The sequence below is a fragment of the Xiphophorus couchianus genome, chromosome 4 (genome assembly GCF_001444195.1).
Source record: "Xiphophorus couchianus chromosome 4, X_couchianus-1.0, whole genome shotgun sequence".
Lineage (NCBI taxonomy): Eukaryota > Metazoa > Chordata > Actinopteri > Cyprinodontiformes > Poeciliidae > Xiphophorus > Xiphophorus couchianus.
The window spans coordinates 31,986,235-32,011,039 of NC_040231.1; the positions used below are offsets into that span (position 1 = coordinate 31,986,235).

A 24,805-nucleotide genomic window follows, 5' to 3' on the forward strand; every position below is an offset into this window, starting at 1 on the left:
GATTGTGTTATAAAATGGTGCAATCAAGTAACTGATTGTGCTATGTGTCTGGAAGACGCATAATACTGCCCCTTTAAATCATTTCAGTTTGCACACAAATGTGTCCAAACATATCTTTTTTCTCTTGTCCGTCCTGTCATCCCTACCCTGACTGTTAATCTACTGGATGATAGATAACCTACTGAAGATAACTATCGTCTTTCTCTTTGTTCTCCCAGTTGCACTCTTCAAACAGCATGGAGTTGAAAATCCTCTTTCCTCTCTACTCACTGCAAAATGAAGCAATGTTTCTGAAGCAAGAAATACCAGAATTAGCAATTAATCTCAATAGGAATAGCTCTTACTTCCCCCCTGCTTTTCTTTGCCTCTCTCACCCTTCTTTCACCTTGATCTTCACTTTCTTAGTGATATTATTAACCAGTTTAGGTAGAAAATGTGATCCTCTAAAGAAATCAATAGACCTGAAGGTTTTATTTTGTTCAGGATTTTGGGAAAAAGTGATGCGATTGCAGAGGAGGACACATCTTTCTCTTTCACAAGGAGATATTGTGCATGTGAAGTAATGCAAAGGCTGAACCGAGAGAGATTAAATTTCATTTATTTCTTCAAAAACAGAAAATGTAAAACCCAATTGATCCTCAACCGGCTTAAAAAGAAGAGAGAGATTATAAAAGAACCTGGACTGCATTTTCATTTGTTTCATTGCCTATCCACAAGACAAAATGAAATGTTCACCTTGAAAACAGCCTGGCAGCACAGTGTAATGAGAAACGTTCAATCAAGATGTAAAGGAGTTGTCAGAAAAACAATGCCTACCCTCGTCTCCCCTGGAAACAAATAGCAAGACTGTCCCACCCGTCTCCATAAAAGCTGTGGTTCAGACGGGTCCAAAGCACATCACAGCTCCAACGCCCTGAGGGGGCTGGAGTCGCATCCAACTGTGCTCAAGTAAAAGTAGAACTATTTCAATATGTTCTCACCGAGGTAAATGTATTTGTTAAAATGTCTACTCAAGTACAGAGTAACTGATCTAGACATCAGTCTTTTAATATTTAAAATTTACATCTTCGGTGAGAAAACAGTATGATGTTATGCAGACGTTTTGATGTTTTAAAGATGAAAATAATTCATATTAATAGCAAATGAATAAAATCAGGCAACATAAATATATTTTCCAAAATATTACTCAAATAAATGGAACTGAATAAATGTAAAGCCACATTATGGAGGAAGGGCTTTGGAAAACACGTAGGCTGGAATAGAAGAGAGCATTACCATCACCCTTATTAAATTTGAACAGTTGACATGCTGGGTTAAATGATATGAGAGGATAAAAAAAAAAAAAAAAGACAGGATTACCCAAAGCTGAGAAATTATGTAAAACAACTGGGTTATCAACCTAAATCTGGATTTCAGCAATGGAGGTTGATCAAGCCTTCAAAGTTGGCTCTATTAATTCCTAGGTGTCTTCACTTGTCTCAAAAACGTGCAACTCTGAGAGTTAGCAGTTCAAATACTGCTGTTCAAATAAGCAGTATTTGAACATTGGTGTTCATTGGCTAAAGTGAACGCTGGAAGATGGACAGACCATTAAATGACAGTAGCTGCGTTTCCATTACAAATGAGCACAAAACTTTGTCAATATTCTGTTGAAAATACACAATTTTGCAATTGTGGTGACTCCATTCAATAAGAAATGCAATTAAAATCACACATGAAAAAGTTTGTTCACGCGACAAACCGTTTAAAAAGATGGTCCTCCAACTACTTCCTGTCTTCTTCTTCTTCTTGGTTTGCTCCAGCTCAACATCCAGTTGCTGGTCATGTGACTCTGTGTTTACCTGTTTAGGGTATTCTTGCATTCAGATTCCTCAGCCCGTTTTTCTTGAAACATTTTGACCAAAGTCATTTCACATTCTCTTTATTAGCAAAAGATACAATGACAAAGTGATGAAATACTTTCTAGGATGTTTAAAAATAAATACAAACAAAGCAAGTGTCACATTACAGTCCGAGACATTTTCATGTTGAATCTGTTACAAAATTTGATACGAGCATAAAAATACAGAGTAGACGTCGTCTCCTTTGGTTTAAATAGACATAGCTCGTCTTGCTATGCTGAACTTCAAACCAAGATTTCTTCTAAATAGATCAAAAGTTAGCAAAAAAATCTATCTGAAAACCTTTTAAAACATAATGAACTTTTAAAAATATTTCATATTTTATAGAAATGTCAGTTTTTGAGGTTGTTAAAGTGAAAGTATTTGAGCTCTGGTTAGTGATGCATCAGAGGTGCCTTATGTACTTGGTGTGTTGGATTATTTGACCTGAATTATGAAAACATAAGGGTTTCAGAGGATCAGGGATGCAAATCAGGGATATTTAATATTCTAGAAACGCTTTGAAACACAAAAACATTAAAAGGCACAAAAAACAAAACCAGAGAAGAGATCATTGCTTTTTAACGGAAATATGGCACACAATAAAGGCCATGTGGTTGCGGCGTTTAGCAAAACTTGCAGCGAGAAAAATGGAGAGAATTTCCATTTGCTCCAACACGCATAAAATATACCACATATTATATATAAATATATCTTTCGTAATAGAAATATAACACACAAGTCTCAAAAAGTTTGCTTAAAGGTTGTGTCAGTTCTTCGCAGATAAAGTATCGTCGCAGAAATGAGTCCAATATTTTGTACCTCCTGAAATATTTTAATTTTGAGGCAACGTGTTTCAAACATGAATAAAAAACTGAGGTCTGACCTTTCATACGCATGCCTGGTTCATGCCTGAGAGCTTCCTGTCTGCTAAAAATCTACAAATAAATTGGATTTAACTGACAACAAGACAAAAAGCAACAGATATAACAAGTGCTGAATTTCTCTGTTGCTATTCAGTAAAATGGAGAAAGTTTTGTTGGAGCGATTCAGGACAATTTAGAGGTTACACATTCGACTGGTTTTCTTCAGCTCTCATGTTACATCCTCAAACTTTGGCACACGAAAGCCGGTTCGGCTACTTTTAACATTCCATGCTAGAATCTTGAAAGAAAGACTGAAGTGAATATTTGTATACATTATAGTGGAATTATTCAGAGTCACAGTTTTCGGTATGGTTGGGTATAGTGAAGAGTGGCTGTAGAAAACCTCAGTCTGTCCAATCAGGAGTCATGCATGCAAAAAAACTGCACTGATTAGTGTGAGTTAATCACACAGAGGCTATGAAACCTGGAGTTGCTTTTATCTTGTAGCAGTCGAACAAAATGTAAAAATAATTCCAGATTTGAACACTGTTAAGTTATTTTCTACTCATGTTATCTAGTTTATTGACCATGTAATCTGTAAAAAGAACTAGACTTGAGTGTCTATTCTACCTGCTGATTCTTGCATCTCGTTTAAAACAAGCGTTACTTAAGAATCTTTGAGATGTAGAATTTCTCTGGTGTTCAAGGTTTCCCTGTTTGTGTTTTTAACTACAGCTAAAGTTTCCACAAAGCCGTCTTCACCTCGTTTCAAAGGAGGGGAATCGTTTCAGAACAGGTGGATTATAATTTATGTGCAACACGACACAGTTTGGTTACTAACTATGCAAAGTTACCAGAAATTTAGTCTTTCAGGAAGCAGCATAAGAAAAATCTGCCTTCAGAATAAATGATCAAATGTTTAAACTTGTGGGCATTTACCCAACAAAGGTAGTTACTGTTCTGGTATGTTGAAAGATCTTGTACAACAGCTTTGAATACGTTTAATTGACAGGTGTAACATTACAGTTCAGATAGACTTCACCTACAAAACAAAAGCAAAACTCAAACCCACTAGTAGACTTGCGTGCAGAATTTCATAATTTTGCCAGTTTAAAGGTGTTGGAACGTTTTCTTTGGCAACTTGAAACTGGCCAACTTGGAGTTCAAGGCATTTGTTTCCCAATTTTCTGTAAATTCAATCTTTGAGGTTTCTTAGATTTTCAAATTTCTATATTTTACAAGTTTTTACAAGAGGTTGAAATCCCACATTATTAAAGACGACTAAATTAAACGGTAACAACCTGGTTGGATTGAACTAAAACATGAGCTAAAAATCTACTAACATGCTGAGCTATCACTTCATGCTAGCTAGCAGCTGAGCAAGGAGAACGAGTTCATACATAAATATATTATCTGGGTTATTTTTTTATGTAAATGTAAAATGTTTCATGAGGATTTATGCTGGGACTGATAACACTAAGTGCAACTAACATATTTTAGTAAATGCACGACCGCTTTCAGCTAATCTTTTCGTACACTCTTTGAAGCAATATATTTATCAAATGTTCATGCAATCATTTTTAGTGTGACTTTGTTGTGAGCCAACCTGGAATAACCAATCTGTTTTAATCCAAACTTCATATCCACCTTATTCCTGGTGATGGATTTACTGTGTCTACAGCTTCCTGTTAGACAGCAGCAGCTGCACTAAGAGGTTCGTTTTGGGAAGATAATCCTATGAGCAGTACTGCTTGGATGGAATACTTGGTGGAATGTGATATTTTAAGTGCCATGATCCACATATTGATGATACATTTGGCCAACTGGATAGATTCAAAACTTCTAGAACAGTACGGTTGTGGTGACATGGTATGATTCCATGTTCTCCTGACCTGGATTTGTTTTTGGACTCTTTTACCAGACCAAACTGAGCTTGAGGAGGCTTGTGTTCAACAGGCAGCCAAAGTGAAACAGGATGAGCCCTGAACACACAGTTCATGCAAAGCGTCATGGTTACAGGAATAAGGTGGATAACACAGCTGCTTCCACTCAAAAACGTTTCACTGTATTGTCTCAACCATGACATGAAACAAAATGTTCCACTGCGTAGGCAATTACAGTGAACCCCCAGTGATCTGTGAAAACTTGACACCCCGTCTAAAAATGCTTACAACTGCCTATATTAATAGCTCAAACACCAGATATACCTTAATATGCATTAATACACAGTGGAAAGCGTCTTAGCGCTATTGCGGAAGCTAACATCTACAGTCTTCCTCCTCTCTCTTGAAAACGAATGGCGCTTCTGGATTGGCTGCTTTGCTAATGCCAGCCAATGGTGTGACAAATAGCATTGCTTTTAAGTACTTTCACTTCCCAAGTGGAATTTTCTTGTAGAATATTTACAAAACTATTAATAAATGGGTGGATTTTTTGCAAATAACATGAAATCATGTCCACAGGATAATTTGTAACTACTGAACCATGAGTGGCGGGGGGTCCGCTGTGTTTACAAATGTTCTGATGAGAAGATGATTTGTACTTTTGAGAACGTTAAAATATAATAAAAACTTTACTAAACACACACACTCACACCAACAACATAAACAGCAGGAGATATAAAAATACATACAAATTTTTGCTTTCAAATGAACATAGCACCACAAACATGAGAGATAACCGTGTCTCCTTTAAGGAAACCTTTTCCTACATCCTAACCTTGGCACTGGCAGATTCAAATAACGGCTCTACTAACAACAGACTTCCCTTTTTGTCATTCTTTTTGTCTACAGGCATTTACAACAACCCATCAGTCAATGTATATTACTTCCACTTCCTTCTCTACTTTGCAAACCATACAACAAACTTAAAGAAACTAACACACCTCTCTTCAAACTGGCAGCTAACGGAAAAATAAACAGATCAATATTTCTTCTGTTCGAGCAGCGATGCGAGCCTTTAGGCTCTGATGAAGGTCTGCTGCTAACTCTTTACAGAATGAGAACCTCAGCCATGTCGCACTAAACATGGTAAATACTACAGTAGCAATGAAAGAGCTGCCATCATAGAAAAGTGATCAAATTAGGGAAGGAAATAGTTGAATGTTTTGTGATTTATTTAAGATTGAGCTTATTACTGTTCGAACTTGGGCCGAAGCTTTATAAGGTGAAACGATTTGACATGAATATTAACGGATTAAAATCACATTCCTCTTCATGAAGCCTATAAACGGTGCCTGTGTGACACAGCAGCCATTGCAGTGACATCTGACCTCTCATCACCTCTGGATGTGTGTCACTCTGCTGTCAGGAGGCCGGCCTGGGCCTCCGCCTCCTGCTGATGCTGCTCCTTGTTGAGGATGATGCTGATGATGTCGCCCTCATGCTCCTTCATGTGCTCCATCAGACGCTCTTTACTGGTGGACTCGAAGCCGCAGATGCAGCAGCAGAACAGCAGCATGCAGTACTCCATGGGGGGCCCCGTGCACGGAGGGCCCTGGGACAGGGCCGGGTTCTTCCCCTGGGCGGGACACTGGGTGGAGTCTGGGGGAGGTGTGGGGGGTCCGGCAGGGCTGTCAGAAGGCAGAGAGGCCTTTGTTACTGATGTATGTATTGGGTAAGGGTCCACCTGGGTGCTGGCCGTCTCCTTTAAAGGCAGGGCCACCGCTGGACACTCGGCCCCACACTCAGGGCCAGTAGTCCGCCTCTGAGATGCTCTGAGGGGAACACAAGTCAGCTTCAAGGAGGAATACAAAGCAGGTGGCAGGGTTTCACAAAAATCTAACCTTTCCATAATCTCACATGTCCGAACCTTCAAATAATCATCATGGATATTTTTGACCTCTGCTGAGTGGTTGACCAACAACTCCAACAACTTATTCTGCAGTCATACAGCAGGTCTGGATGCTCATTTCTGATTTTTTTTGCTGAAATGCGATTTTTTTGGGAGGTTTTGGCCCGTTTCCTCGACGATAAACTGTCTCAATAATTGTTGCGATAAATTATATTATTTTTGTGTTTTAGGCCTTATTCAAATTATAATGGCATAAAAATGCAAGTTTGCTCTCTCAAAGACCGACATACTTTAATTTTGTACAGAACACTATTACTGGAACTGGAAGATACTTTAAATATTCAAAATAAGTAAACAAAACAACCAAAATCAATAAATAACATATATTATTAAGTCTCAAAACTAAATTGCAGTAAAAAAATATCAATCACGAGAAGAGAAATTATCGAGCTCTTTTTAATTTATCATCCAATTAAATGAGTGATTACTTATTGCGACAGGCCGAGTCGTTCATGCTAATTAAATCTGATTTCTAAGTGAAGGGTTTATGACCCCAAAGCGATCCACATGCACAGAAGAGCATAGAGGTCAATGTCCAAAGAAGTAACGGTCGCCTTGGTCCATGGATCCATTTTAAAATTATTCGGAGTTGCCAGATAAGATAAATGATCCACACTGGGAACAACTTTCTTCTTCTGTTTATGATCTTATTCCTTTGTTTTTCTACTAATACTGTGCGTTTGGTGCCTATTATTATTCCTGCCAAAGCCCTCATTTAACAAAATGATGCTCAAAATGCCAAAGTCCACAGAGCCCCCTAGTGGACAGTTACAGATTATGACATCTAGTGTCATAAATATGACACTAGATGTATGAATAAGGCCATTTCAGCTGCATCCATCTCCACACCAGTTACCCTGTTCCTGCTGAGGAAAAGCATCCACACAGCATGATGCTGTTATTGATTTAAAGAGGGATCAATAATTCTGTATGCCGCACTTTTCAGATCTTTATTTGTGGAACATGTTGAAAATTGGACAACATGGGGTCGCAGAAGGTCTGGGGTTGGAATCCCATTCTGGGGGTTTTTCTGCGTGGAGTTTAAATGCTCTTCCTGCCACAGGAAGTGAGGATTCTCTCAGGGTGCTCCAACTTCCTCTCACAGTCCAACAACACAACTGAAGCTAACTCAAGGTTTTAAGACTTTTTACTATGGCCTTTATGAATCGATTCACATAAAAGACCTTTATGTCAACTTTCTCCAGTCAACTGCCAATAAATTTACACTGACTCATAATAAGCACAAAAAAGCTAGCTAGCAAGGGTATGTTAGCAGTGAGTTGCTGGTAGCCTCAACGGCCACGAGTCACAGAATGCAATGAAGATGTCTGCGTGCAACTCAACCTTTTGCCTGACAGAAAAGTCCATCGAGAAAAACAAATACATAGAATATTAAAGATTAAATAGAAACATATTAAAGGCCAACTACCTCTCTCTTTTTTTAAAGGATTTAAGGCCTTCATTTTAAATACATGAATTTAAGACATTTTAAAGATGCATGGACAGCCTGTAACTGTCTGTCCAGGGTGTACATCGCCTCTTGCATTGATCCATCACATGAAATCTCAATAAAATACACTATAGGTTTTCTGCAAAATGTGGAAAAGTTCAGGCTGCCCGCATCCGCAGATCTTTTCCAGCCTGAACAGTGAACAGTGCTTACCGGCTGCTCTGGGAGATGGCCTCGTTGATGGCCTTGTTGACTTGCTCGTAGTTGTAGTTCTGGTCCCCAGCGTGCTTCCACATGTGGGATTTGAGCGACGGCGGATGGCTGCACACGTAGCCGCACAGGGAGCACCTGGCAAGGAGGAAAGAAAGTGTGACGGAGGAGAAGATGAACGACAGAGCGAAAGCGGATCAAGCGGAAAATGATTTAATACGCGAGCTGAGGTTCTGCTAATCCTCCTCCTCCTTTCTATCAGGAGGAATCATCCCGACTCAACTGGAATGGAGACGGCGAGCTCTGGAGACAAAGAGCGCACAGGGGATTTACAGCAAACTTCTGGAGTCATTTGTCAAATTTGATAGAATTACAGGTAATTCTGTTAAGCACCATTTAAAGGTTCAAAACTCCAAATGTTAAGAACGAGGAAAGTCAGGACACGCCTCCCTCAACTAGCTGACTCAGCAAACTCATCGGGTCCAAAAATTTGATGCCGACACAAATATCAACTTGAAAATTTTGATTTTATTTTATTATTTGCATTTATTTTAACTTCTACTCATTTTGGAACAATTGAAAACACTGAAAAGAACATTAGCTGATTATTCCATGCCAGTGAAAGACAATGAAAAATTTGCTAGTAGAGTAGAGCCACCAGAGTTCATTTGATTATAATGTGAAATTTGGTGCAAACTGAAGCTTAATATATCATCAATCATCCCAGTATTACCCAAACGTGTCAAACAAGGGAACATGATGTCACAGTGAACTGCTGTTTGACCACAGAAAGCTGTTCATCCACTGAGTAATTACACAGAGTAGGTTTAGAGGAATTCCTTGGAGCTGTTGGAGAGACGTTGTGTTAACAACGTCCAGATGGAGAACCTAACAACCTGGGCCGCAGCCACAGCTGGTGCTGCTACAGCAGCAGAACCAAACACACATTCATCTGATTCCAGTTGGCACCACAGCTTTCTATTAGTAGAACATGTTCACATGTTGCCTTAAGTTGATTCCTGTTTACCGTCACTAATCGTCACTAATGAGACAACCTGGAGAATTTATTTTCTTGTGAGATTTTAGTGTTAGTGTGGATAAAACAGACATTTACCATAAGAAAATCACTGCCAAAATTTTACAAGTCAGGCTCTGAGCAAAGTGTACAGTAGTATCCACTAACCTAGCCTGGTAAAAACCAGCCCCTTGTTCTAAGCTTTGATTCGTCCAGAGGGTCTGGGCTCTCAGCTGTTGAGCAATGATTGCTTCCTGGACTCGTGTTCTGCATTGAGGTTTTTAATTTTACCTAATTGCTAACGTTTACCTGTGACGCATGTAATGCGCTAGTTCAATGCCAAGAAGATTACTGGAAGTTTCCTGTGCTGTAAACAACAGTGGAGGTTCACTGTGAAGAGAGAAGACACAGTGCTGAAACCTGAAACTGCTGCTGCACAAGTTACTCAACAGGTTGTTGCTGGGTAACCAGAGAGTGAGTGAGTTAGTTAGTTGATGCACCTAGCTTAGCCTCCTGGAGAAAATTTAAGACTTTTTAATGCCACCTTGAATGAAATTTAAGATAGAAAACTATATAACTACAGGGGATGGTTGGGGAATCCTACTTAATTACAATCAAGCATCGCAAAAACATTAATTTCTCAATTTACATTTTTAAAAAAAATAAATCATTGAAGACATTTTAAGGCATTCATTCGAGATACATGAATTTAAGGGTAAGCAGACACCCTGCTGAACTTGATTAAGCATAAAAAAAATTTAGCTTTTTAAAAGTGAAGTCTGAACTTGACTGAGTTTAAAAATTAATTTGAAGCTTTTGGAGTTTTTCTTCATCGTCGATTGGTCATCCAATAATGTCTTCAGTGGAACTAAAAACAGAATATTGAGCTTCTCCTAAATGAACTGTCCTTTCCTAATATTCTTGTCCACTCTCTAACCTGATTTGCTTTATTTGTGGCCTGTTTTACTTGAATTAAGAGCTCTGAGTGGTTGTTGTTGGCTTGGCAGCAGCAGTTTTCCATTTAACTACTTTTCTTGCTTATCTGATGAAGACATAATAAAGGGACAGCCCACACCTGGCCATTAAAACGCAGCACAAACAGTGCATTTACATTTGAACCAATAACAACAATGATTTAACAAATTAAGGAGCAGTAATTTTAAATATTATGAGGCGGAAGGTAAAGTTGCACTAATTGTCTTTTCAATGTTTTATGTAATCATGTGACCGCGCGTCGACTGCTCGGTTTTGGGCAGTTTTTGTTTTATCTTTAAAGATCAGAGAACTTTTTAGGGCTTTGCTGCAAATTTTCAAGTCTTTCGCTACAATTTATGCTTTTCCTTCTAAAATGTTTTACCTTATCTAAGACCATTTATAAATCAGTGACCTCTGACCTTTAATCTCATCCAAAGCTTCATTCATCTGCTGCTTCATTTTTGAAACTGCCTCTGGACTCCTGCTGTCAATAAAAAGGCTCTCTCTACCACTTCAGGCAAAAGAGACAAAACAGCAAAACTTTATTCTTATATGAGGCTAGAGCTGAATGATATGGCTGAAAAATTTATCATGATATCAGTGTTTCATATCATTCAATATTGATAATGGTTGATTTGTTTTTGTTTTAAATATCTGAAATACTGACAAACTTGTGTCGTGGCCATTCCTGTTTTATCCAAAGTTGTCGCTTCGCGGAGAATAAAAACCTCCTTAAGAATAAGGAAACACAGTGACGAAACCTGAAACTGCTGCTGCGCAAGAACAGGTTGTTGCTAGGTAACCAAAGAGGGAGTGATTTAGTCGATGTCTTCCACCTTGTTTAGTGCATCATGAGAGGTTAAGTCACTAAAGTCTTTCCTCTGCCTACATTCCCCAGAATGCTGAGCAGTTCTGGATAGGAGTTCAGTGAATATTCAGTCTTCATCTTCCTAATATAATGGCTTATGTCATATTTTGTCAAAAGTGATTTTGACCATAAAAATGAGTCCCATTTTTGTAGTTTTATACATTTTCTTTTGCTCTTTCCTTTGCTTTGTTGATTTGTTGAATGTTCTACTAATTCAAGTACAGCACTTTGAACTGCCTCGTTGCTGAAAATGTGCTATGTGAATGAAATTACCTTACCTTTATTGCCAAAAGACGATTTGGACACAAAAAAAACAAACAAAAAAAAACCTTTTGGAAAAAAAATGACTTGGGTCTTTAATTTAGGAAGGTGACAGAACATTGAATATTCTGTCAGACATATTATCTATTATATCAACATATATTGTTGTTGATTTATTGTCAGACCCTATCTGAGGGTACACATTAAGAGCTTGTAAACACTAATTACAGGTTATAAGAAACCAATGGGTTGACAGCACAAATCTCTCATCGTGGTGTAGAGAACCCTCCCTCCTGTTCTGACACACAGACTCATAAAGTTCAGCTCATTTTGAAGCCAGATGTAGTTTCCACCTCTGATTCTCACCTGTACTGCTCCAGCAGCTGCACAGCCTGGTGCTCCTGAGGATGCCTCCTCATGTGGCTCTTCAGGCTGTTCATGTTGGTGGTGGCAAAATCACAGCTACAGCAGCTAGAAGAGGGAAGAAAGGAAAGGAAAAAAAAGGAGAAACAAGAAGATGAGCCGTCAGTCTAACGAGTTGCGTACCGAGGTCATTGTGCTGCTTCTTTACACTTGTAGCCTGAAGGGAGATAAGAAGGATTCACAGCAAAAAACCAGAGAGGAAATTGCTACTTTAGGAATAAATCGTGGCATGTTCTGCTGCACTGCTCTCTGGACGTTCTGCTTGGAAGATGAGGCTGGCTTTGGCTGTTGCTCAGGGGCAAATACGCTTCTGCTCAAGGTCTGGAGATGGGAGCAGCGCTCGTGGCCATGTGGACGCCATTAAAACTAAGCAAGAACTTTCTGAGTCAACACAAGCAAACTCTTACTAACCTAATTAGGAAACACATGTATCATAATTTATCTCCCTTTTCTTTCCCATGACTGCTTCAGGTTGTTCCTGAGTTGCATTTTGGTTTCTTTAGCTGCTCTGCAACTCTACAGTCATAAGGATAACGGAGAAATCCCAACTGACTTTTTTTTTTTTTTAAATAGAGGCTTTGGGGAAAATAAAGGATCTAAGAAAACAGTTTGTGTTATTAGAACAATGCATAAAATGAAATTCAAGCAGCTTTCAAGATTAGAAGAGGGAGGGCATTGCAGTTTGATTAAAAATGTATGTGGTGAATGCACTGTTCATAGAAGTGGAGTACAGAAAAATAGTAACAGCAAAAGTTTTGTTCCACTTTAAAATGACTACTGGACTTCATTATACACAGCTGAACCCTTTGGGCCTCTACACAGATATAAATAAATAAATACCACACCCTTTGTTTACCTGCTAAGATCCTCCAACACTTTTACATAAAGAACATGAACACGTCAACAACAACAGACACAAAGAAAAAATGTTCTGATGGAGCTGACCGAGTTAGACTGCAAATCACTCCCTTAACAGACTGATAAACGCTCTGTTTAAAAAATCATGAAGTCCTCCAGCACTGTGAAAATGTGCTGCAGCCTTTCTGGACTCAACATGGGAACGATTAACAGGCACTGAGAATGAGCTCATGATCGTTAACTGCTAACTACGGTGATGTTAGCATGTGCTTTTGATTGGAGCCAAAACTAAAAGGGCTATTTACAGTTTTGTTTTCAACAAATCATATCAAGATCAAAACTGAAAATATTCCGATAAACACAGTTCAATTGGGGACTAAAGTTGCAACATTTGTTACATTTTCAGCTGGTGAGGTTGACTTTCACACTGCTTTGTGTCAAATGAACAAAACCCTTTGAAAACCTGTCTGCCTCCCTCACCTGTGGTGGCGCTGCAACAAGAACCACTGATGGAAACAGCTGAGGACGTCTGAAGATGAGGTCTTCAGACAACTCACTTCTTTACAAAATGTAAACAAAAATGGAGTGGCGTAAGATTTTAGTGGTTGGATGGTTTCTTTTTTGTCTTTGGCAAACAACGAGTCAGTTCTTATGCTGGCGCTAGACTGGCATGTTTGATTTGGTTGTATTTACCCAGAATGCTATAGTCCATTTCCTGTTTTGGAGCAGTCTACCGTCCAAGTTCACTTAAACTGACCTACTGCTTTTTGGCGGACCAGAGTTTTTATTTTCTATTGGTCCAAAGCAGAGTTTGTATACACATTCACACTTTCTCAAACCAACTGGACTTTCTAGAGAAACAAACCAGAGTTTAATTAAAGTGCACTAAACAGAGCTGGTGTGAATGTCCAGAGAGACATTCACACTGAGTAGATTCTTGCAAACAGCATCAGATTGATGAAAGCTTGATTGGATGTTTAATAAAACAGAATGTTTCGAAGGTTTTCATGCCACCCAAAAATTCTTGTTAGCTTTCCCACCAAAATATTATAGCAATTATAGTATGACATATTAAATTATAATATTATATTGCAGCAATATTAGGGCCAAAACGAAAACTATAGCACTCCTATGTTCTGATCTGAGTTATGATAGGCCATTATTAGACAGATTCTGACAAATGAGAAGGAGGTTACTCATTTATGTTAGCAGTGGAGAGGCTAACAGCTAGCATGGCAAGGCTAGGCACCCACTGGATTTCACACACTACAGTAACTGCAGTCAGTTCAGCCTAAATAGCAGGCAGTGAGGAAAACTAATCCTCAGTTTGAAGAAAACCAGAGCTAGAGCTTAAATGTAAATAACATCTTAATGAAATAAAAGGAACATCTCCCTCCTAACCCCCCAACAGTAAATGGCTGCTTTTAGGTCATTGGTGGTGATTAATTTTAATAGCATAAAAACAAGATAATAGTGGATATCTCCACAGTCTGTCCATTACCTTGATCCAGTGGGGGAAATTGTTCAGTATTACTGCACAAATATAATCAGTTCCCTCTATTGGCTCTTCAAGCTCAATTTATGGTAATTACAGTAGTTGTTCCAACAGTTGCAGAGATTTCTCAGCAAGGGAGACAGTGGACATGATGCAACATGAAGCATCATGTCGTGCATTTATATGTAGTGCGTACAGAATGTATTGCATTCTTTACACATTTTAACTGAAAATTTTGGAGTGACTTGGAGTAAGACATGTGACTTCCAGCTTTTATCTGAGGGTTTGATTGAAGCTGCAGAACAGAGTAGAACTGTAGCTGCATCATTCTACAGAAGCAAATGTGATCCAACTCCAAATTCCCAGTCGGGGATTTGACTTTGACTTCACATTTAGATTTTTTGCCAATATTTTCCCAACACAGACTGTATGTCATGTGTAATATACATAACCTTAAAAAAAGAATTAAGCACCAAGTTAAATTCTTCCTACAAACAGTCTGATATGGAAGCAGTTTGTTATTCTTCATAATATAGTTTGAGGTTTATTTCTGAAAAGACTTCAGAAAAATATACCTCATATTTTCTGTATAAAACCACTATAGACTTAGATATCAAATAAAAAGTTACATCTGATTTTTCTTGATATTTTTAAATAGTTTGTAAAAAAAAAAAAAAAGTGAGGATTCCAACTTTTTCCTAAAATATTCTCAAATTCTAATCAAATATTGATGAAATAACACCTACATTTTATTTATAATCTTTTTACTGCTGAAATAAAGAAAATCTGACTTCATAGGTTTCTCTTTTTGCAAATGTCATGTCTGTGAGGCAGCTTTGCAGGCTAATTGTGTGTTTTTGCATTTTTCCTCTGTAGAAAGGTGAGGTCGATAGCTGGCTAGTTGCAGTTCTACATTGTGTTTGCATTCCCTCTCAGTATGTCGCCTAAAACTCTACTGGCAAGCAAGTGGTAAGACACCACAAAACTGCCAGATTACACGGCCTAGAGAGAAAATATACATATCATATACCTAGAGGAACTTTGGACCACACCTTTTAAGAGGGAAGTATGGTGAATTTCTACAAAACACAGACCAAAAGCAGGAAAACCCAACTATAGGCAGGAAATTGTTTCATTTTGTCATTATTTCCTGTATTTGGCTGAAAAGCTTCTTGCTCTGGCCATTTACCCCTCCAATCAGTAGGAGAGAGGATTCTCTGCATGAGAAACAGTCCTCACAGCGCCTTCATGTGTCCAACACAGAAGACTTGATTTGAATCAGAAAGTTGCACATGTGACCGTAGCAAGGTAGCAGGAAGATGGCTGCCCTCTCCTTCTCCTCATTGAAATGTTTGTATCTGGAACAGCTCGAGTTCTTGTGAACCACGGGCTCACAGAAACAGCACACACAAGCTTTCTGAGTAGATTTTTCATTTTTAGAGTGACATAAGCAAATATATGTGCTTTTGGTCAACAACACATCCAATCACAAACAGACAGTATGTGAGACACACAGTGAAAGCTCTGAGTGGGGACGCCTTCAGCCTGATTAGCAAACCTTTACTGCCATCTAAAGGTTCCTTGGAGCATTGCAACTAACAGACGTTAGTTGCAATGCTCCTAAACTGGACCTTCACAGAAAGAGACACAGAAATGTCAGCAATAAGACACAATGAAGCTACTTCCTCTCTGTGTCAGACATGTAGTCTAGATCATGTTAGAGGCATTCATGTCGAGTCTTTACCTGTGACAAGCTGTTTCGATACACAAAAAGAACTTGGATCTTCCGCTTTGGAAAATTTCTATTTTTCCTTCAAAGTTCTTACAGGTTTTTGACCTCACAATGTCAGATAATGTCCTAGTTTTAATATTATAAATTTGTACCTTTTGTAGTGGAAGATTGTTTTGTTTTTCCTTGCATATTTGCCACTTTTTCACATCAAATAACTTTTTTTTTCTTGTAAATATGTGCAATTCTAGAAATGTTTGAGTTTTTATCAGAAATTTACTCCTGGGCCACAGTACTTTTTGTTTGTAATCTAGAAAAAGCCCTAAAATCTAAGGGCATTATAGAACACATAAATAATACAGTAATGTCAAAATTGAATTTCTTTAATTTAGGTCTGTAGTCTTTCAAGGGCAAATAGAATTTGAACTCAAGTTAGCGCTTTAGAATTAGCATCTGCTAAATAAAGTGTTTATGTAACGCTTCAGCATTAGAGGAACTAACTGTATGACCAGCGTTTTAGGTTTAGTGCAGCTAACCTTCTAGTTAGCGGTGCCCACCACTGTTTAGACGTTAAGAGGTTAGCCTCACAGCAGCCTGGATAGATTTCTCCTTTACTTTCTACTATTCTGCTATTATTTTTTATGAACAAACTTACCGATAGGGTTTGTCAGAGTTATGGATCCGCCTGTGGTTTCTCACCCCTACATACGTAGAGCTGGTATAGTTGCACACATCACATTTGTACATCTTTGACACCCCACCTTCTGGAAGGAAAAGACAAAAGCAGACAATACCTTTAGCCTCCTGAGGAACGATGCTCAAAGATTCAGCGATAGAGTTAGAAATCTGAGCTTTTCACTTTCTTACCTTCGTCTGTTCCCCGTTCAGATTCTTCCACTGGGGTGATGGTGTCGGTCCCCGTTGTGGGTGATGGCGTGTCGCTGCTGCAGCTGTGGTGCTCTCTTTCATGACTTCTTAACTGATTCTAGTTAGGAAAAAACACACACATGGAAACTAGAGAACTTGGAATAAAAGGCATGACAACAGATAAGTTCAATAAGATAGTTACCTTCTGGTGCACTAGTGGGTTTAATAGGTCTAAATCCCATCTACCATCTGCAATGCAGATGGTAGATGACAGCCCTATCACAGTAGGGCATCAGTTACAATTACAACTTCTATTGCCTGAGTTCCCAAATCTGTGGAATGAATCTAATTAGCTTTTCTGCTAACTGTGGAAAAAAAGGCCAATTCATCCAAATCCTAATATCTGAACAGCTACCCGGACTTTATTTAAAACAATCCAAAGAGCTGTAACAATTACACTTTGTTCTACATGATAATAAGGCCATTTATTTATTTAGTCAAAGAAATAACCGTAAGGAAGTCAGAGTGTGGTTAGGTTTATACACTTTCTGTATTGTTTGAAAATCTCTATGAGCAACTCTGAGGCTCTTTCACACACATGAAAACAACATCCAACATTTCTGTTATCAATTTCCGATATTGCTACTGCTGATAACCAACATTTTATGTATTTGCTATTTTATATATATTCTATATTTCCCTACTCTATCAACACCTAGTAAAAACAGCCACCCTTTTCCCTTCTGAATCACAGATGGCAAAAAGATGGAAGTAAGCATCAGTCATTAATATTTATCCAATTTTACTTGTCGGATCAATTTAGACATGTTAATAAAAATCGTCCAGTACTGATGTATTCCTTTATTTATATTCCTTTATTTAATCAGGTAAACCCCATTGAGATCTAGATCTCATTTTCAAGAGGGACCTGAACAAAAATTTGCAATACATATATGTAGAAGCTGATATATTGTACATCCCTGACTTTTGTCTCGTGAGCCAAAATAGTAAAGTCAAAAATAGTCGCAGGCCGATTTAGATGGTTAACAATAAACTAAGTTTGCAATATTGTATTGAATAAATAAAGCAGTGTGATGTGTTAATTATTGAAAGGCCTTTACACATTGCTTGACAAATTGGAAGAAGCACTTCCAATTTAGAAATTATTTTCTTGTTGCAATAAAAAACAACCAAAAAAAACAAACATAATGGAGTCCAGTCTCAGGATTTGTTTTGCTCTTTATAAAAGCTTGCTGTATTCACCTGAATTAAATTAATGAATTTAAAGCAGATTTGCTTAGGTAGGAGTGCGGCTATTAAAAGACACACATATTTTATTGAGAAGATTTTTAAAGATCGGTGATTGATTGGCCAGAAAACTGCAACAAATGCACTCCTAGCAACAGGCCATTTAAATCAAATCTGTTTTTTCTAAGCAGGCAGGTAGCTGTCCATTCAGGCTGCTACTTTTGAACAGTGAGTTTCAATAGATAAAGTGGTGTGCATTTTTATTTATTTATTTATTTTAAATCAGTTTTTATCCTTTCATACCTTCGACCTCTGTTGGAATGTATTACATTTGTAAATGCGTGTGTCATCCATTTAAGGGAAAACAGACAAAGACTTCAGTTCCTAATGCTAACCATGCTAAGCTTGTTTTCATGTTGTATCATTTTACTGTTGTACAGCGCTTGTTCTCACACATATCATGTGATGTTACATTTAGTCTCAGTATAAATGACCATAAAACAATCTAATTCTTAAAGAAAAACCAAGGTCTGCTAAAACTGGCCCTTGCTGCTCAAAGCTTCACTAATAAGAGTTACAAAATCGGCCACAACATTTGGATCAGTGCCTCTGGAACCGGGAATGTTTTATGGTGCTTTTAAGGAATGCAGCACTAAACGTGACACATTTGCAGTACAATAATACAGGCAACTCTGAGATACAGTGAATATAAAAAGTATACACACCCCTGCTTCAACACCATTATTTTTGAATAATCCCCACCTTTCATGTGATGCCTAACGACTCAACTGGAGAAAAAAAACCTGAAGCCTTTAAGAGGGAAAAGAGACTCTAAGAAACTGTAATGTGATTCCACAAGTGTGCACAGGTGTGACTGCAGGGGCCTGCACAGATCTTCCAGGTCATCAGAGGAATCTCATTACTGGGTATAAATTAGGAGAAGAGTACAAATTAACAACTAAGATTTCAGGCATAACACTGAACAAAGTAAAGACAATCCTTATCAGGAGAAAATATGGTGCAACAGCAACAATAGCGAGAACTCACACATCCTTCCAAAACTGACAAAAAGATAAGAAAACCAAAAGGTTGCAAAGTCGCCTACAGCAACACAGAAGGAGGTGCAGGAATGTCTGTCTGTGAGGACATGTAGCAGAAATTACCCAAAACCTTTAGATGTCTGAGTTATGCGGTTGGAGGAAACCTTTTATTACAAAGAAAAACATCTGAGTCAGGCTAAATGTAGCAACCCCCCCCCCAAAAAAAGCTACTAGAAACAGTGAAGAATGGTGGTGGTAGCATCAGGCTTTGGGAATGTTTTTCTTCTGCTGGAACTGCTGTCTTACTAGCGAAGTATGCTCAGCTCTAACTATAAGTCAATTCTCTCTTGTTTTTTACGCTGTCACATTCAGGTGAAAAAAAGATTTGAAATGATTTATCTCGTCTCATTTTTCACATCATTAAAACTTGCCATGCCAACAGGGATGTAAAGACTTTCTATATCCACTGCAACTGTTTCACTGTTAGACAACCCAAATAAAAAAATCACATCATCTGATAATATGAAACGTCACAGTGTAGGTCGCCTTTTAATCAACTTTTAATAACTGTGCATTTAACGCCTGCACATGAAGATATAAAGCAGGCACACTGGAAGTATGAACTGTACCTGACTTTAATTATTAAAAAAAGCTAGTTTTATTGCCAGCATATCAGCTGAACACGTCTAAACCTGGTTTCTGAGCTGGGTCAGTGAACAGAGCGTGGCAGAAACAGAAGCAGGAAGTTCTTCTCACCTTGTAGTGGAAGGCATCCGAACAGTATTTACACTGGTGCATCCTGCTCTTGCAGTGGTAGATCATGTGGTTTTCCAAGTCCTTACTGTCTGAGGCTTTGTGCTCACAGATGGGACACTGGTACGGCGCCCTCTGTCTGTGAACACGCATGTGCTGTTTAATGTAGCCCTTGTTGCCGCTGCTGTAGTGACACAGCCGGCACCGGTACGGCCGCTCGTTGCCCGGGTTATAGTCCACCAACCCTCCGTCGGCCGGGCCGACCAACCCATCAATACCTGGAATGTTACACACATAACTCTCGGCTCCGTTGCCGGTGATCGCTGCGGCTACAGCCCCATTATGGAACTGTGCGTTATCCTGAAGCTCTTTCAAGATGTCTTCATCGGAGGTGTTCTGGTCTGAGCGCTCTCGGAGTCTTTCGATGACGGTAAGGAGTGAAAGGCTGATTCCGGCTTTAGTGGTGGGACCTTCCTCATCACCCTCTACAAGGCCTAGGGTTCCTAATCCCGCCTGTTTGGCCTGGCAAAGCTCCAGGTCCAACAGGGCTGCCGTCTTCTCTACGTCCGACGCCCTCTGTCTGTTCTGAGTTCCGTCCGAAATCCTTTGATTCTGAATCTGGGGTAAAGCGTTCTTAAGGGTCACCTTAGGGCTGGAGGTGGGCAGCTCTGGCATCCTCATCGGCATAGCAACAAGAGCCTCTGCAGCCAGGGAGTGGAGGCGGAGCGACTCAGAATGCGTTCGCTTGCGGCTAGTTGGGGGGATGTTTTCATCCCTTAGGGAGGAGTCACCTTTAGGGAGGGGAGACTTACAGTCAGCATCTACTGAAGGGTGGTTGGTGGAGTTATCAACACAGACAACACTTCCTACAGGGTTCTGCTCCTCCTCCTCTTTCACAGCCAGCAAACCCTTGTCCCTATCTACATCTGGGTTGAGGAGAAGAGGCTTCGTCACCATGACGGTGTCTTCGGCTGACGGAAGGCGCTCTACGATCACGTTTATGTGTCCGGCGCTGTTCAGACTGCTGTTAATGATCTTCTGGGCTGACGACAGCAGGCTGTCAGGAATGGAGCTGCTCTCTTGGGTCCTGTCCACCTCCATGTTGCCATCTCCCTCCGTAGTCACCTGCACCTCCACCACAGGCTCCTCAGAGCTGACGTCTTTGTTGGTGTACCCCTTCTCCTCGTCTTCATCTGCAGCCGTTCCAGAATCTTCGCTGGAATGCGAGACCAGTGGATTGTATTGATCCTGCTGGTTCTCGGTAGCGACAGGCACGCAGAGTTGCAACTTGATGGCAGCTGGGAGCTTCTGTAAATTTTGATCATGAAGACCTGGAGACAGGATCACTAGATCCTCTCGGGGTATGATGCTGTTGGTAGCTGCTTGAGTCTCTTGCCTTGCTGGACCGCCTTCCTCTTCCTCGAAGATGGGGTAGGAGCAGTCGACGAGGCCGGCGTGCTTCCAGGCGTGGGTCTTGAGCATTCGCTGTTGGCTGCACACATAGCTGCAGATCAAGCAGCGGTACAAACCGTACTCCTCGTAGCTATACCACTTTTTCTTCTTTGGTGGGTCGCTTGACTCATCTAGTGAACCTTTGCTCGCCTCACTGTCCAGCTCCCCTTCCCCACCCTGTTTCAGAACTCCATCCTCTTCCGTGGAGGTTCTCGTCGTGCCGCCCCTGTCGTCGAAGTGCAGCTTGACGTGTGCCTCCAGCTGCTCCTGGTCTCTGGACGTGAAGTGACACTCGGAGCACATGAGGATGAGGTCGCTGTGTTGCTCATTGTGCTGCTTCAGATGCTCTCTGAGCTGGGCCAGCGTCTGGGAGAGGTAGGGACAAAGGCTGCACTGGTAGCACGTTACTGTCCGTTTGAGGTCGATGTGGCTTGAACCGCCAGCAACTTCGCTCGGCACAGTAGTGATGTTGTTGTTATTGTCGCCCAGAGCAAGAGAAGAAGAAATGCCATCTGTTTCGCTACCATCTGCTCTCGCCTCCTCGTCGCAGCTATTCTTCATCCTCTTGTTAGGAGAGCTTCCTGGATTCAACCTCACCTCGGAAGAGTCCAGATGTTTCCCTCTTTTCTGCCCCCCCAGAGGGCAGTGCTTCTGCGGACGCTGCTCCACTATCTTGCTGAGTTTCTCGATGACCTGGATGAGGGACTCATCCACCTGTTTTGGCTGGACACTCCCTGGGACACCCTGACCTATAACCCTGTGAGGCTGGGGTTCAAAAGGAGATCCAGGTACTGGAGCAGAGGAAGACGCATCAGATGTAGAGGAGGACTTTGAGATGAGGACAGCAACGCTGCAATTCTCATCCATCACCTAGAAGACAGAAAGAAACATAGCAGTACAGTCTCTGTGGTTACTGCATATGGTACTCACACAATGATGTAGAATTTGTTCTTAAATTCATTCATGTTGACATGCCTGACGTATGTTTTGTTTGTACTCTGGCACAATAATCAGTAGGGTTAGAACGTCCCACATTTATCATTATACAAAGAAAAATTATAAATTATAATAATCATTTGTTTTTCCAGATGTATACATAATTGTCTGTTTTGTTGTTTTTTTAAAAAAAAAGATCAACTCACACTCTCGTGTTATTTTTTTATATGAACTGTGTGGTATGGTAAACAAATAAAAACTAGTGATCTCATGCCCATCCTGGTAAATTTCAGAACTTAACTTTAGGCTTCTTGGACCAAACTATGAGGATTTTCTACATTCTTAATACATTTACAAATAAATTAAAGAAGTGCATTTTTTATGAAGCGTGAAAAGCAAATTAATAAAAAAAAGAGAGAAAAATGTATTAATTAGTAATAAACAGCTGCATCCAAAAAACTAGAACATAGTTCAAATTTTTACTTCAGGAATGAAGTTAAATACATTTATAAATGAAATCTATATCATTGCTTACAGTCAGAGTGATATAGTTCTAGCGTTTATGCTCATTTTAATTACTAATATTACAGGACACCAGTAAATTTGTTGCTTAACAAGCTTCTTGGAGCTGCACTTGTCCTGACTGCTTGCACACCTGTTTCTATAGATTTTTTTCCTTCCAACAAATTTTCCCTTAATATAACTCGGTACAGCACTCTATGAACTTTCGGCTTTTTGTGGCTTCTCCTCCTTATGGAGGGTGAAGCCACTCTCCTGGACAACTGCCAGGTTGGCAGTCTTCCTATGAGCATGTAGGCCACAATATGTTCATATTACAATTAATATGAAACAATTAAGTACACAAATATTAACTACTTAGTTAGATAAGTTAAATAAATAAACTTTAACAATATATTCTAACTGATTACTGTAGAACTGTGCTACTCATGGTGGCAGCTCTGTCACTCTAGTTCAAATTTGGTCTTTTTATTAACTTTGTTCAGAATATTTTTGGTCAAGGCGCTGCGTGTTTGGTTTTTATTATTCCTTCTTATTTTAGATGCCGTGCAGCTGGAAGGATTTTTGCTCTTACTTCCCCCTCCACCCTCTTTTGGGCAGTTGTGGTTCCTGACAACTTCAGACTGTGACAACAAGATGTTGTCTTTAACAACGTCACTATCCACAATGACTCTCTGAAGACTGAACTGAAATTGGGTAAGTCAACAAGTTGCCTACTACATAGCTATGAAAATCATCTCTGTTGATTTTTTTCCATTCGTGTCAGTGATGTTCTAATTTCTCACCTGTAAACAGTTATCTTTAAATGAACCGAAATAAACACTTGAAAACATCCTGAATTAAACACATTCCCCTATTAATTGAAAGGCATCATCTACACAGCCCAACAGCAGGGCTTAAGATCTAACATTATCTTGCTTTAACAGAGAAACAAACTGCATCTCTGGATGTTTCTCTATAAATACAGTATAACGTGATGTACAGTTAAATCTCGATCTGTCTAATGAAAGTGTGAGTTTGCAAACGATTCCTTCGATGAGCAAGACTCAGCTTAATCAATTCACGATAAGGCCTCCGCACTGAACCATGTGCTTCTGTTTACAAACTGAACTCTGAGAAAATGATCACTACCGAAGCGGTCCTAATTCCGTTCATCTCTCCAAATCCAACACTTTCCCCGCTTCCCATCTTCCGACCGCAGCGCTCGCTTCCTCTTTCTCCCAGTTCTGCTACTAAACCAGCCGCTCACAACGTGGGACCCGGTTTTGGGAAGTCCGTCATAAAAAGATAGTGAGTGAGAGTTTAGTGAAGCCACAGCGGAAGCGGCAACTCCACATCAAAGCTTTAAAGTTAGCGCTTCAGTTTAGTAGCGATTATTTATGACCCTGATCAAGTTGAGCTCAGCCTCCATCACCATGTCCTTTGACCCGTCAGAGAGGGGCACCTGTTATGTCAGGGTCTAAAAATATTCTCTCCTCTAGCCTGTGAAATGAAGCTGAACACAGCCTCCAAACTCAAACGGACCCATATTAGCTAACAAGCTATACCAATTCGGACAAGTCAGTTTTCTTGTGTATTCTTTCAATAAATAACCAACAAAAGTGCAGACAGTGTTAGCTTCACCGCTTACTGTCTGCTATTTAAACACATACACACACACACACACAGTGCTAATAGTTCCACACATGAATATACAACAAGGGCGTCTGTATTCTCTTTACGGCTAATGAGTGACGGAGAGCACGTGAAGGCGCGTGAACGGAAACACACTCACCGACAAAATGCTCTTTGTCCTCAACGCATAAAACTGGGGAGTTTTTATTCGTTAGCTATAAAAAGTGGCCTCTCTCTCTTTCCACCACATTGCAAAATGGCGAGGATGGAATATCAGTCACGTGACTTTGAGTTTGGGTCAGGTGACCAACGCCGTCTTCAGGTGCCGCTCGTAAACCGCGACGCTGTCTGAAACAATAGAGTTCAATAGAGAACCGTCTTGTTCTCACACTTTATCAACAATGAACAATATCTGCCACGCAGTAGGAAGCGTAAACGAGCTATAAATATTACAAAGCATTCGTGTGAAAAGGCTCATAGAAGCTTACTGGTTT

At 39.8% G+C, this 24,805-nt stretch overlaps 1 protein-coding gene across 1 annotated transcript; it reads right to left on the reverse strand.

The window, feature by feature from the left end:
- Positions 1-1,112: 1,112 nt before the first annotated feature.
- znf507 (zinc finger protein 507) lies at positions 1,113-24,581 on the reverse strand. Its single transcript, XM_028015150.1, has 7 exons — positions 24,472-24,581; positions 19,794-22,112; positions 16,750-16,867; positions 16,538-16,646; positions 11,744-11,848; positions 8,262-8,396; positions 1,113-6,317 (listed from the first exon to the last, which is right to left on the reverse strand). The coding sequence occupies exons 2-7, from the start codon at positions 22,107-22,109 to the stop codon at positions 6,041-6,043; spliced, it is 3,060 nt and encodes a 1,019-aa protein (XP_027870951.1). The 5' UTR covers positions 22,110-22,112; positions 24,472-24,581; the 3' UTR covers positions 1,113-6,040.
- Positions 24,582-24,805: the final 224 nt, after the last annotated feature.